The sequence below is a fragment of the Anarrhichthys ocellatus genome, unplaced genomic scaffold (genome assembly GCF_004355925.1).
Source record: "Anarrhichthys ocellatus isolate YVR2014 unplaced genomic scaffold, GSC_Weel_1.0 scaffold103, whole genome shotgun sequence".
NCBI lineage: Eukaryota > Metazoa > Chordata > Actinopteri > Perciformes > Anarhichadidae > Anarrhichthys > Anarrhichthys ocellatus.
In genome coordinates this window covers 1,309,477-1,324,277 of record NW_022280133.1, presented here as the reverse complement: position 1 = coordinate 1,324,277, position 14,801 = coordinate 1,309,477, and the positions used below count along the sequence as shown (strand labels likewise).

At 44.8% G+C, this 14,801-nt stretch overlaps 1 protein-coding gene across 10 annotated transcripts in view; it reads left to right on the top strand.

Moving 5' to 3' along the window:
* Positions 1-14,801, top strand: part of plecb (plectin b) — a 117,366-nt gene that overhangs the window by 48,522 nt on the left and 54,043 nt on the right. For 4 of the 10 annotated variants that reach the window (XM_031876096.1, XM_031876097.1, XM_031876094.1 and 1 more), the window contains exon 1: positions 5,434-14,261. The exons of 4 other annotated variants lie outside the window; for them this stretch is intronic. In XM_031876096.1, the coding sequence (XP_031731956.1) occupies positions 10,310-14,261 (3,952 nt within the window). In that variant the 5' untranslated portion in view covers positions 5,434-10,309. Of the gene's footprint in view, positions 1-5,433; positions 14,262-14,801 lie in introns of those variants that run through there. 2 more of the 10 variants (XM_031876095.1, XM_031876100.1) reach the window with 2 other exon arrangements.

Below are 14,801 nucleotides of genomic sequence, written 5' to 3'. Positions count from 1 at the left end.
GTGTGTGTGGGGGGGGGGCATGCGTGTGTGTGTGTGTGTGTGTACAGGAGGAGTAACCTGTATTTTGTTTGCGTGGGTACAATTAGAGGCTGATCATCAGGATGCCTGTCTAAATATAAAGCTCAGCCTCTTCAGGTTACAATGCAAATCCTCACATTTGTGGCAGCCAGTCAGGAAAGTCGGAGCCCGGATCCTGTGTCGAGTTTTGTTGTTTAATAGCTGGTTGCCCTTGGCAGCAGCAGGCCCACGTTTCCCCGAGACCTCAACCGTGGACGGCCACATGGTATTTGAATAACCTGTGGGCGGTGTTGCTACAGCGACCGAAGCCCGGCATGGCCACACCCATGTGTGGTTTGCAGACGCTGAGTCATCGTGCAAATAGTCTTTTTTTTTTAAATTTTTCTTCTTCTTCTTTTATTCCTAAAACGTGACTTTGTTACATTGTTTGGGACGTTTTCATATTGGCTCAGATGTTTCCTCTATTTTCATACAAACACAGTTTAGAGGAAGAGTGAATGAGCTTGCCCACTCTGGCATAAGTCTGTGTCTCTGTGTGGCACAAACCGGCTGGTCCCGGCTGGCACTGCCAGACCTGTTGCTCCCTTCCAGCCATTTTACACCCTCCTCACCAACCACACTGGAGCTCCATTTTGTGAAAGTTAACCTCCATTTAAGCATAATTCCGAATCACATTTTTTTTTTTGTTTATCTTCATACAATACTCGCAGGTACTTTTTTTGCATACTTTTGCATAAGTTTTGCGTACTTTTCGATATTGAAATCATTATTACAAATCACTAATATATTTTAGGGATGCAATATTTTTTATTGCACTTTTAAAGAGCACAGCTTTTATTTCCACGCCGTGCTACATTCCTGGAGAATTGAAATAAGGTTTCTCTTCACCTAAAGACAGTGCTTTTTCGTTTTAATACAGTGTATTACTTATTACTATGTATTGCAGACGCAAAATTGAGGAAAGTCTTTCACAGGCAGTCGCTGTAGGACACAACACAGGGACAGCTCCCCAAAACGCTTCTGTGTGTAAAAATCCTCCCTCGCCTATCTAGTCATGTATGTCAAGGGCCAAGGAAGGGGCCACATTGTAATTTTGACATAACCAAGAGGATTATGCTTTGACAGGTTTGGTCGCGCCACAAATTAGTCTGAACAAAGTGCTGCAGTGTATCGTGTGAAGCTCCGTCTGAGCTTTATCTCTTGGTCTACCCCTCAGGGCCAACTGCACTCCTTGGAATCAAGCCAGCATTGCTAACGACTAAACCATATTAGCTGTTGCCTGTGATCTCTCGCGCTCTTGAAATATGGTTACACCATTTGCTCATTAACAAGGAAATTTGCATTGGAGCTCTACACGGCGGCACTGTTCTTTTTGGTTCCCTAATACTTGTCTCCAGTTCAAAGATTAACTCACCGGTCTTTAACGACTCACAAAAAGCTTAATTGCTCCCCATAAACCAAGAAATAAGACAAAGACAGAGTTGTTGTTGGCTTTCTTGTGGATGCCTTGGTAGTGATTTTTGCAGTCCGGCGATTAGTTCTTTGTCTTCTGTGTTTCTCCATCTAGTTTTCTTTGTTCTCCCTTTTCATCCAGTGTCCACACTTCATTTTAACGTCTGGGGCTGTAATCCGTGAGGTTTCTCAAACAAGGCGCCCAGTGTGTATCTCCCCACTTAGCCGCTGTCAGAATAAAGCGTGGGCGCCTTGGGATGTATGGGACATGGCGCAGGGTATCCGGGGTAGCAGAGAGGATGTGTCCAGGCTGGCAAGGCCTCTCAAATTTATGGTGTAGATGTTCCTCTGCATTTATGGGCCACAGATGAAAAGATTCCCTTGTTCTTATTCTCACAAACACCCTCCCTACCCTGAATGTACCCCTCCACTCCCATTCCTCCTCTCTCTTAGACCCATCTTGCATGCCCTGTTGTTCCGCTGGATGGGCAGCGGGTCTCACGAGGGTGAAAATAAGGAGTAGCAGTGTGGTGTTGACTGGGTGGTGGAAGCAGAAAACAAGGTGTTGTGTTTTGTCGGTGCCACCGAGGCCTTTGTGCTATCAGATCAAAGCAGCATGGACAGAGGAGATCCTCTTGGAGATCGGTTCTGGCTCAGCCCGAAGAAAGGTAGGTGGCAAACATTGATCATGAATCGATACAGGAAAGGGAGGCAGGGTGCAGCGAGTGAATGGTTGTCAGCATTGGTCAGATGAAGGTTTATGTCATGAAGAGGTGTGGCCACATACAAGCAGCAACTCATTTTTCACACTTTGGAAGCTGGCGAGTTAAATTGGGAGTTGCGCATGTCAAGGATCCGTCTTACTCATCAATAGTTAAGCCTTTTCTAGCACCTAAATTGCGTAATACCTCTCTTGCATGCTGATTCTGATCCCTGGCCGCCATCTAGCTGAGCTGGCGACCAGCTCTCACAGAGGAGAAAGAACAAGAGTCGAGGGCTGGTTTGAATTTTCTGTGCAGATCCCATTGCTGGAACTTGTTTGCAACACAGAGTTTTTTTGTAGTCTGTGGCTGTTTGTAGAAAATCCCACCGAAAGCTGATTTCTATTAGAGAATGAAAAGAAACATTTTCCTCCTGCGGTCAAAAAGCAGAATATAAGTGCTGTGTATAATGGATGTAGAATGTTGGGGCAAGGAATACTTTGGCCTCCTCTGCATCAATCATAAAGAACATTATCTATTATTATCCACGGACGATGCTGTTCCTGTTAGACATGGCCCATCTGTCACGTTACAGATCCTGCTTCCAGTTTGTCCTCATTTGCCCCCCATCATGGGTGGGCTCCTGTCCAAGTCTGAGAGGCTGCAGAGGGCGTTGTGATGCTGGACACATAGAGACCCCACCACTAACACATGACATGACAGCTTGTTGGAGAGAGAGAGAGAGAGAGAGAGAGAGAGAGAGAGTAAGAGTGAAAGGGACTTGGCAGTCCTTTCGGGGGCTCCTGCTTATTTTTGGTCGGTAAAGAGGGTGAAGGGACGCATAATCTGTGACTTCATTTCTTTCCACTCTGGAAAAGGAGAAGTCGGTGTGATCCGTGACTCGAAGGAGTCGAGAACACAAGCGGGGCCTGTCATATTTACCTCAAGCGCACATCGGTTTATAGATTTTCCATGTGCACTTATGCATATACCGACCGGTCAAGAAAAAGCCAAGAGTTGCCCTTTTTTTTTTTTTCTGCTCACACAGTAGGCTATTCTCCTTGTGATGTCAACATGGTTTTATATTGCTTAGCTTAAAATAATGACTCTTTGCTGACATTTTATTTTACTTTTACACCGTTACACAGACTTTAGTTTATGAAACAAAGATATCTTAATCCACAATTGCTTTTAACGAGCCTTATACAACTCCAAAGATATTTACGGGGCAAGAAAAAGCTTTGGCAAAGCAGCAAGAACAGTTCCTATAGCGTCTTGATTGATTTCAGACCATTGCCTTGTCTATTGTTCTTGCCCCTCCGCTCTGAAACACAGCAGAGCATTTTCATCCTTCTACTGTAATTTGCTCCTTCTTTGTTTTTACTATCAAAGAACAGTTGATTATTTACTTTCGCAGAAGTGCGAGGAATGCCCAAAGACACCTCTGTCTCCTTTCATGCGCACCAGCCTCTAACACACAGTGCTTCTTTGTCTGAAGCCATTCTGTGGTTTAACACACTTCTGTTTTGTTTGTGTTTGGTGAAACATTATGAAAACTTTTTTTCTGTGTTCTAGCCACCCCTCAAATGATCTCTTGTCCCTTTTGGCATGCAACTCACAGTTCCCCTACAAATCGCCAATGTTTGACCACTAGATCGCACAATTACGCACAGAGTGGCCAGGGACCGGTCAGTGCAGTGGGGTTAATCCTTGCAGCTTCGTCCATCTTGCATTTCAAAGGCTACTTTCTCTGCTTGTCCAAGCACTTATTGACACTGTCGGGATTAAGGCCTCACATGCCGTCAATCGGCATGTTCCAACTGTCAAGTCAACGAGTAAAGTTTATATATAGCTCCCAAATCACAAACGTGTCCCTGAGGGCTTTTCAATCTGAACAATATGACACAACTTAAATCTTTAGGCCCTGGTCAATTCTAAGTATGAAATTGAGTATGAAAAGATATGACAAATTTTGTGGATTCATCCTGTTGTGGAATATTTCTTATGACTAGTCAGGAGAAGAAAGTGAAGGTTTCCAATCAATGTAAAATAAACAGAGTCTTGATGAACGATCAAAGTTTGTAAAGTCAATTTATTTGCTTGCAAGCAAAGAGAACAGTCTCACAGACACATTGCAGTCATCTGTAAGAGTGGTCTGCCTAAACAGTCACAATGCATGGACATTTATGCTCAGACAGCTTCCTGTTATCTGCTTAGCTAACAATAATACACAAAGGAGAAGAAGAAAAAGGCAGGTCATCCTTCGAGCCTTAGTATACTTCCTTTAAGACAACATGAAGGCGCTTCATCTCCTGTTTGCAGATCCCTTTGTTCACAGTTTGCCTTACATTAAACCGTTTAAACACACAGCAGATGCTTCCTTTGAGGCCATTGTAACATTGTTACAACAGTGGCGGGCCGTCAGGGCCTGCAAGGCCTTCTCTGCTGGCCTAAACAGAATCACAAAGCTATATATATTTAAAAAAAAAAAAAAATCTATTTTATAATTTAATAATTTTTCATAAATACACTACATGTATTATAATTTATAAAAATATTTTTCCCATTATCTTATTTTCTCATTGCACAGCTACTGTCTTCCTCAGTTGCTCTGCTTCCAGTGCAGCTTGTTTTAAGTAGAGCTTTTATCCAATCAGATCTCACCTCTGTGTCTCTAGGTAAGAACAGAGGCAGAGGCCTGCAGAGTCTCACCTGCAGCCAGTGCAGATTAAAGTAAATGGGGACGATATTGTTGATTGTCATAGTGTTCAACCAATCAGATCTTTAGTTTGACATGTTGGGCGTATTCTTTGACTATTAAAGCCTGCGCGCCAGCCTATAATGAAGTCAGCATTACATGTCGCCAGTGTCCGTGTGTAGCTTTCCCGCGAGGTACAGAGTGTGCTGTGATTGGTCAGTGGGCGAGCACGTGACTAGACACTGCAGAGCAGTACGGTTGAACGCTGAAGTTGTGAAAGTAAAATCCTATGTTAATCTCTTTGGGTCGCGGCTTGTCATTAAGGAATGACTGGATCCCACAGCCAGACCAGCTGGGAACATTATGTTTTCCTTAATTTAGGCTTTTGCATTTTCTAAATGCTCTAGCATTATTCAGACGGTTTAATGCGAAGATGTACATAGTTACAGCCTTAAAAATGAATAACAGCTGTGGTGCCACAATGTGGTTATAAGGTGGTATTTCAGCTGCAGGACAGCAGTGAAGGCCCAGGTATAAAATGCACGGCCTGCCACTGTGTTACAATGACTATTGCAGAGACAGAATAGACATTTTTTACTCTCACACATCATATATGCATGCAAAGGTTTACGCCTTCACAACAGATAATGCGTCATAAAGGAAGTAAAAGTATTTCAGACCAAGGATCTCTGTTAGTCAAGGCCTCTCTGTGTCTCTGTCTTACGAAGAAAGAAAACAGGGTACAAGATAACAGATAACAAGACACCTGGATACAAAACTAATTAAAATCATCTACTGAAACTACTGTTTGGTGTCTGCACTTTTAGGACTTACATTCTTTAAACCTTCACATGAGACTGTGACATATTTTCCCATTACAATCCATTTTACACTGCGGCCAGATTTAAAGACTATGTTAGCAGCTCTTTGAGACTGTACTTAGGCACAGCTAAATGCTACTGTCAACATGCTTCAGTAATATTCTTCCACACCCAAGCTACTGCAGTAATATCATGTCAGTTATTTTAGTTCAGTGTGTTAACATGGTCACATTAGGGCTAAACACAAAATACAGCTGAGGCTGATGGGAAATGTCTTTAGAGCTCCCAGTCAATGTTATGGTGGCACTAGAGGAAGAGTCAAGACACCAAAGCCAGTCCACTTCATCCTCTTGAGACCAAGAATATCTTTGCGAAATCCATCCAATAGCTGTTGAGATATTTGTGTCGTCACTAATATATGTGGTCGACCGACCAACCGTGCAACAGCCCAACTTATTCCTAGCATGACTAAAAAAGATCCTGAGTCTTGACTCTTCTCTTTACTCCTCTGCACTAAAAGCTGCAAACATGTGATTTCAGTAAAAAATTGTTTGTGTTTATTTTATTTATATTTTCTTATTTAAAGCAAAAAGACAAAATTGACGAGTGGGACAACCGATAATTACTGTGAGGACACCCCCCGCCTCCATATATAGCTGTTTACAACAATGTCTAACTTTAGCAGGTTACTGGGTCAGAGGTGTTTGTGATCTAAAATGGGTCATCCCTGTCAGGGGCTACAGCTGACCCCGACTGAGGGGGTCACTCGCTGCACTATATCCAGCCAGGGGTCAAGCTCCTCAAATGAATATAGGCTTATTTAATAAAAAGGGAACTCTCGTGCATTGCAGAATTACTCTTCACTAACACAAAAGTGCAAGTCATGATTTGGGAGCCACCCTTCTAAAGAAGATGTTAAAATCCCCTTCTGTGTTTTTATCCACCTCATACGCTATCATAATATGTGGCAAATTTTTTAAACCGTATTTTCAGGTCAGCGTGTAGCACTTCAAAGCACTGTGGGAGAATCAGTTCCTGCCGCTCAGCTAGAAAGTTTCAGTGTGTCATCAGTGGCTTGGCAGATGGCAGAGACTTATTGCATTTGTCCCTGCTTTAAAAAAGCTCAATTAAACTGTACTGTAAACCATAACAACTTGATAGTCATATATGAAGCTAACCCGTACGCTAGAATTGCACACACATTAGTGGGCAAGAAAAGGCTCTGCTGACCTTTGCTTTCCCTGGAAGTGGCTGGAGTGGCTTGGATCTGATATCAGAATGGAGGGCACGGATGCAGGACCAATAGAACCAGAATCAGCAGGCTTTTACAGTGGGCCAGTTGCCAGCCACCACCAGTCTGGTGGTGACAAGTCTATTCTGGGACTTGTGGAGGTCTGACTCATCAAAGCAGAAGTGGGCTCTTAACTAGGAATCTATTCTTCCCCAAAGTCTTATTACTACTTTATCTGCTTCAATCAATCAAATCATGTTTCCATTTGCAGCTGTCTGCTGTTAATAGACTGAATGAAATCGGACCGTATTAGCTTTATAGTGAGCGTTCCCTTCTGAGAGTCTATTTCTAAGGATTTCTTATGTTGCTACCGCCGCCCTCAAACCTTCACACAGCTATTGTAACCACCAGGTCGCTGTAAAAAGCAGCAGCACCGTGTTCATAGCCAGGGTTTGTCAGGCCCGGCGATACTGTATTCCTCTTGAAGCTGGGCATATTTAATATTTGGATGGCTGAAGGGGACTGGGCCTCAAGCCAGAATACGGGTCACTGTGGGAAGTTTGAAGTTCATTGAACACTTTGTGCATAAACAGTGCATGAATTCACACTGATATGGGGCCAGGAGATCAAAGCACCATGCATGGTGATGCAGATTACCCCCCCCACGATTTTAACACTTGGTTGACTGTCGTATGATTGGGGCTGATGTATTTGGTTATTGTGTGTTTGGATAAGTTCCTTATATTGTTTTGCATTGACCTCTATAACTGCCAGCTAGACATTCAGCAGTGTGCCACAAAATACCAAATGGGCTGAGCAATAAAATGCTTCAGAATCATTCTCTTGTCACTTATATATGCTTATTTAAGCCCAAACTTGCAGATTCACACGAGCATTCACATACAGCCTGCTTGAACCAGCTGCCACCACCGCCAACGCCTCTGTTTCAATGTCAGGCAAACTGCCGCAAGTCAGTGATAAAACATTTGTTTCGTAATACAGAGGTATGCCTGTCTCGTACAATGGACCTGAGTGTACCTTTGTTCCTCTACTAAAAACTCTTCCAAGCTGTCAATCTGAATCATTAACCTCACAAGCACCACCACAGAAGATGGAACCCCTGGAGGCATGTTTCAGAGCATATCTGCTGTATAGGTGGAGTACACGCATGGCCTGAGGCATCACCTACTTGTCTGACTAGATAGTCAACACTTCTTTAGCATCTGACAGGAATTGTTTTCATGACACTATTAGCAGACACAAGTGTCACCACAGTACTGCCAAAAACTGTTTTTATCATGTTCATATTTAATATTTGTCTTTGGTTTTAAGCGTTATAAGACTATAATTTTGCCCTCAGATCATTTTTTATTTTCTTAATTGCTATCAAAAGCTTGACAATGTGCTGAATGGTTTGTTTCACATCACAGTGTCATTGCAAATAGCTCTGATTAATAGGTCTGATTAATGACAGTTCAGTCCAGCTGTCCAGGAGAACAGATTTATGTCCCGCTGCTCCACTGCGGCCCATCAAGCGGACATGTGGCTTACTCAGAACTGGCTCACTTCGTTTGACTGTTACCATGGCAAACAAAGTGGAAACAGTTTTCAGCCAGTGTTTAGATGTGTAATATAGCGTGTGTGGTTTCAACCAACAGGCGGAATGCATCATTTCATCGCTGCCACACAATTTCGCAACTGGATCGCTGTGTTCCAGCACAGCACTGTGTACTTTTCACTGGGATGAGTGAACATGTACTCCTCTGCTCTATCCAACAATGGTCACTTTTCCTTCCAGTTTGGCTTGGACACTGGCCGTGAGAGGACACTCACTGACACAGAAAGACGAACGGGAGACAGATGTACGGAAGAGAGAACTGATCTAGGGACATAAATCTGATCTCATGTTCCTGGGAGCGCTGGAAAGGTTAGCTATAATGCGCAGCTCTTTATATAGTTGTGCAAGACAGAATCTCGGTTGCCAGCTAAGTCGAGGCATGAAGCCTGAATGTTAGCCGTCCGAAGCAGCAACACAACTTTAGGGTGCTTTACAGCCTGTTGCATCACTTTAATGAGCTGCAATGGGAAACACTTATTAGTCTATGTCATTTCCCTCACTTGGTGTTTTGGTGACCCTCCAACAAACAGACATGAATAGAATCTCTCTCGCTCTCTCTCTTTCTCTCTCTATATCTCTCTCTCTCGCTCTCTCTCTATCAAACTACTTGTGTGTCAGTTAAACTGTCATTGCAGTTTTCTCCCTATATCAAAATACATTAATGGTTAATTATATGTTTTCTCTTAAAATGTCATCTTTTTCTTTCCACATTCAAAAGACTGTGTGACATGAGATCCCCAAACCACACCTTGTGCGAAGAGTAAAAGTTCCCCAGTGATACCTGATCGGGAAATGTGTAAAACTAGACGCCTTGCACATGATCAACTACATAGATGCTCAGGGATAGATGCATGCCAAGGGGATGACTGTCTTTTCTGTGAACTAATCCCTGTTTAGAACAGCCCAATTACTGGGCCGGTGTGTGTGAGTGTGTGTGTGTGTGTGTGTGTGTGTGTGTGTGTGTGTGTGTGTGTGTGTGTGTGTGTGTGTGTGTGTGTGTGTGTGTGTGTGTGTGTGTGTGTGTGTGAGAGACACGCCAAAGGGTGTTTATCTGCCGGTCGTATCGTGTGTTCGGAGGTGTGTGTACATTATGAAGGAGGTGTGTGCTTTCGTGTGTGGTTGGGGCATCTCCGTAAAAGTCACAGAGCTGCAGAACGTGCTCAAACACACTTCATAGGTGTGTTGCTCCATTCGTCTTTGTGCTTTCTTGATTTCAATCAATTTATTGCGTAGACTTTTATTACTCGCTTCCTACTTCCTGCTGTACTATTTACTTTAGTGAGAATTTTTTTCCAGGCCAGTTTTTTCCTAAGAAATAGAGAGAGAAGGTGGGAGGAGCCCGACTGAGAAGTGTGCCTCACTCTCTCTCTCTCTCTCTCTCTCGCGCTCACACTCACACACCACGCTCCCTCTTCCATTCTGTCATTGCCATCTCGGCAGAACGGAGACTGTTCATTCCCAGGCACGCTGAATGTAAGGGGGGGGGGGGAACAGCCCACGTTTGACTTTGTTTAAGACCGATTTCACAGAGGAATATTCTTTTTTCTTCACGATATCCAAAGGATCGGCAGAACGAGGAAAAGAAAGTAAGATAAAAAGATTTCAAGGATTCCTTCTTCAACTTTTTTCTAATTGAATTGAGAAGCATGTGACAGCCGGTTTTGCCACTGGATTCTTTTAAACAACAGGGTGTGAGATCGTCTTATTTATGTTCCTTTCATGTTGTAATTTTCAGTTTTGCTTTGAGAGACCACATTGACATAAATCACAATGGTTGCTGGAATGCTGATGCCCCTGAGGGAACTGAGGGCCATCTACGAGGCCCTGTTTAAAGATGGTGTCATGGTGGCCAAGAAGGACAAGAGGCCTCAGACCAAGCACCCTGAGCTAGAAGGTGTGAGCAACCTACAAGTAATCCGCTCCATGGGGTCTCTTAAGTCTCGGGGCTATGTGAAGGAGACATTTGCCTGGAGACATTTCTACTGGTACCTGACCAATGAGGGCATTGTTTACCTCCGTGACTACCTCCGCCTGCCCTCTGAGATTGTCCCTGCCTCCCTGCAGAGGATCAGGAAGCCAGCCGCCACCCTGGCCATTGGCCACCGGGCTGCACGGGTCCAATCTGTGGAAGGTCCTACATCTTATGTTCCCAAGCCAAGCCGCAGGGGCGAAGTAGAGAGCCTAGAGTCTCTGACTGAGCGTCAAGGCTACCGCCATCAGATGATGGGTCCAGGAGAAAAAGAGAGCTACTCTGATAGGACCCCCAGGTTTAGGGGTCGTCCGCTGGCTGCGGAACCAGTCAGGCCAAAAGCATCATGGGAAGTGGAGGACCAGTCTCAGCCTCTGTTTAGGAGGGGGAACAGCTTTAAAAGTGAGGCAGCGGTGATGGAGGAGAGCAAGGTAAGAAGAGTCTCTCGTCAGCATCCTGATGTGAGCAGTGAGAAGCCAGCAGCTACATCACAGGAGAGACGAGTGTCTGAAGTCCAAAAGGAGAAGGCACCAATGTCTTTCCAGATTCAGAGAGCAGCTTTGAAACAGGATGTGCCGCAGACCACTCTGACATCAGTGTCCTCCAAGACAGCCCTACCATTAACTGTGGCTTCAGGTGCTGCGACATCAAAGATTACAGCTGAACCCACTTCTCCTAAAACAAATAAAGAGAAACTCAAGATCGCTGATGAAAAAGCTTCCAGGAAGCCTGGTTATGTTGTAACAAGCAATTCAGCTATCACAACGCTTCCTGATTCAAAGATCAAAGAGGAGAAGACACAAAAGGTGATCGTGGATCCGATTACACCTTCACAGGTCAAGTCTACAGCTGAAATGGCAAATTATAAAGCAAAGCCCCAAACAGTTATTAAAATGCCTGCTGCTGACGAAACCAACGATCTCCTTACTGCCACGGCCACTGCTGCCCCTGTCGTCACCAAACCTGCCACCAAAGCTGTCAATGAAGAGACAACAAAAAAGGGTGTTAATCCAGTTAAATCCGCAGAGGTCAAGGCTTCAGCTAAAACAGCAATTGATAACATTAAGGCCCAGACAGTTATCACAATGGCTTCTGCTCAAGAAACTTCCAATCTCCTTACTGCCACGGCCACTGCTGCCCCTGTCATCACAAAGCCTGCAAATAAGGATGTCAAGGAAGAGACAACGAAAAAGGTGATTGTTGATCCAATTAAATCCGCAGAGGTCAAGGCTTCAGCTAAAATTGATAACATTAAGGCCCAGACGGTTATCACAATGGATTCTGTTCAAGAAACTTCCAAACTCCTTACTGCCACGGCCACTGCTGCCCCTGTCATCACAAAACCTGCCAATAAGGATGCCAAGGAAGAAAAGACAAAAAAGGTGATTGTTGTTCCAATTAAATCTGCAGAGGTGAAGCCTACAGCTAAAATTGCAACTGATAACATGAAGGCCCAGACAGTTATTACGGTGTCTGCTACTCAGGAAACCTCCAAACTCCTTGCTGCTACTGCCACTTCCTCCCCTGTCATTACAAAACATGTCAATGAAGAGAAGCCTAAAAGAGCAAAGATCAATGAGGAACCTGTTAAACTGGCAGAAGTGAAGACCCCAGTTGAATCCAAAATAGATCACGAGAAGGCCAAGAAAACTGATGAAGTTTCTGTTACTCAGGAGACCACCAAACCACCACCCGACAGTATCACCAGGAAGTCAGTAAAGGAGATCTCTAAAGTAAAAGTCACTCAGGAGCCCATTGATGTTAAAGTGACCACAGTGAATCTCTCAGCAAAGCCCAAAACTGATGAAGCTCCCCAGAAAACGACTAAGGTGACGGAGTCCTCAGTACTTGAAGTTAAAACTACTATTAGTACAACGACTCTCTCAGCACCTATGGCCAGTTCTGAAGACGCAAAACCCGTTAAGGGGAGAGCTACAGAAACAGAGATTATTACAAAACATGAGAAAACTGATGTAAAGGTGACTCCTCCTGTCCAGAAAGATGAAACAATAGTGCCAGAAGAGGTGCTTAAAGTCTCAGTACAGGGTGTCACATCCCCTCAACTCAGTCAAAATGTTGCCACCACAGAGGTGGTTAGGGAAACCAAACAAATGGTTGAGGGAAGCTCTAAATCAAAAAGGAAGAAAAAGAAATCTCCAGGTGAGAGTTCCAAGATTATCGATGCTGAGGAGCTGCCTGACTTTAAGTTGGAGAAGGAAAAACCCCGTGTCGATAAGACGCCTGAGGAGGTGGCTGAAAATACCCTCCAACCCACACCACTGACTACCTCAGAGCCACTGAGCATGTGTACCAGCATAAAGACTGAGGGACCTGCAGAGAAATATACGGCTCAGGCTAAAATAGATAGGGATGGGGGGGAGATAAAGGAAGTGCCTAAACAAATTCCAGGGAAGCCATTGATGGAAGTCCCTAAACAAACTGAGGACCAGAGTATTTCTAAAGTAGCATCACTGCCATTAGCTCAGATTTCAGCAGTGCCCCCAGTGGAGCTTCCTGACAATGCACTAGTAAAAGGGAAGGTTGAGGGAAGCAGTGTCAGCAAAATAACACATGGACCATCATGCTCTGAGGACGAGTTAAAATCTAAATTGCCCCACACAGAGTCAGTGAAATCTGAGGGAATGACTGTGACTAAAGTGGAAACAGTGACTGTACAGAAAATAACTCAAGTGGAGCTCGTACAAGCAAGTCCTAAACCTGAGGGCAAAAGCCCTGCAGCAGCGCCAGAATCCCAGAAACCCACAGACACTAAATCCCTTATAAATACAGGGAAAGCTGCAGAGGAATCTTCAAAGGGAAAAAAGAAAGGAAGAGGGAAAAAGCAGGCTCAGGCAACAGTATCAGACACCATAAACACAAAGCCTGTGCTTTTGCTTGAAGCAGAGGCCTTACCATCCTCTAACATTACACCATTACCCAAGGCTACAGTTAAAGACAGCAATATCACGACCTCTGAGGTGACTGAACTGAACGTTTCTCCAAAGAAGACTCCCAAAAGAATGTGCAGCGAGGAAGCCAGGCAGTTAGCAGCTGTGCTCTGTGAGGCCCCGGCAGACAAAGGGGAGGTGGAGCCATTGGGGCTCTTCGCAGAAAAAATCAAGCGGGAGGTTCCGAAAGGAAAAACATCCTCCACTGCGAGGGAAGCGCCCGCAGCCGGAGAATCGGCGTCAGCAGCACCAGCGGCGAGAGCAGAGGCAGCTGTAGCTCAGGCACAGGCCAGCCCCCTCGGCAAGCAAGAGGAGCCTCCCAGAATTGCACAACATTCAGCCAGTCGGGCAGCAGAGTGCAGCACAGAGAAAAGGCTCTCTTTCGGTAAGGCCTTGAAGCAGGAGGAAGAGAAGAAGAGAGACTTGGTGGAGGACACACCCTCTGCCACTGCCAAACCCACAGCTGCCCAGCTTGACCAGCTTCACCTAGGAGACACCTGCAAGTCCAAAAACCCTGATACAGACGAAGCAGCCATGAAGAGAAAGATTGTAGTGGTTGAGGAGATAGTCGAGGTGAAACAGGTTATTAGTCCAGAGGACACTGGGGAGCACTCGCCTCCTCCACCTGTGCAACAAGAGGATGAAGGCGAGGAACTGGACATGGATGTTCTGGAAGAAATTGCCATCGAGCGGGCACTTTTGTCAGCTTTGCCAGGGTCCAGGGTGCAAGGAGCCTCACCTGAGGGAACCTGGGACCACTCACTGGATGAGCCAGAGGAGAAGACATGGCCACACTTCATTGAAGGTTTGTTTGAATGCGTGCCAATTAACCTACTTCCTACCTTGAGCGACTCTCGCTTTGCATGTGTAATTGCTCTCTCAGCTAGGATCCCACCTTCCTTTGAAGTGTGGGAGGTCTTAGGTTGGGTGTTTGATGAGGGCTTTTCTGTTGCCCCTCCACATTGTCATGCATTTAAAGCAGTTCATACTCCGAAGAACATAATTGTCTGTCTCTCACTTCTCTTCTAAAGTGTTATTTGGGGTGATTTGATTACAGTTTATGACTTAAAGTTACATGCTACAGAGCCTCTACTTTTGCGATGTGGACGAGAGGCTTTCTCTCTTTAGGAGTGGTTTCAGTGAGCTGGTGAGAAGAGTCAGTTGAGATGTGGCTGGGATTTAGTTATCCGTGTGTTAAAATAGATGAAGTATCCGTAACGCACTGGCAGATTTCCCACTGGCATTATCACATAATCTCAGGTGAACGCTATACTTAAAAGCTGTTTATAAAGCTATACTTGGGCATTAAGTACTAAATGCATCGTACCTATAATTTGCCACACCG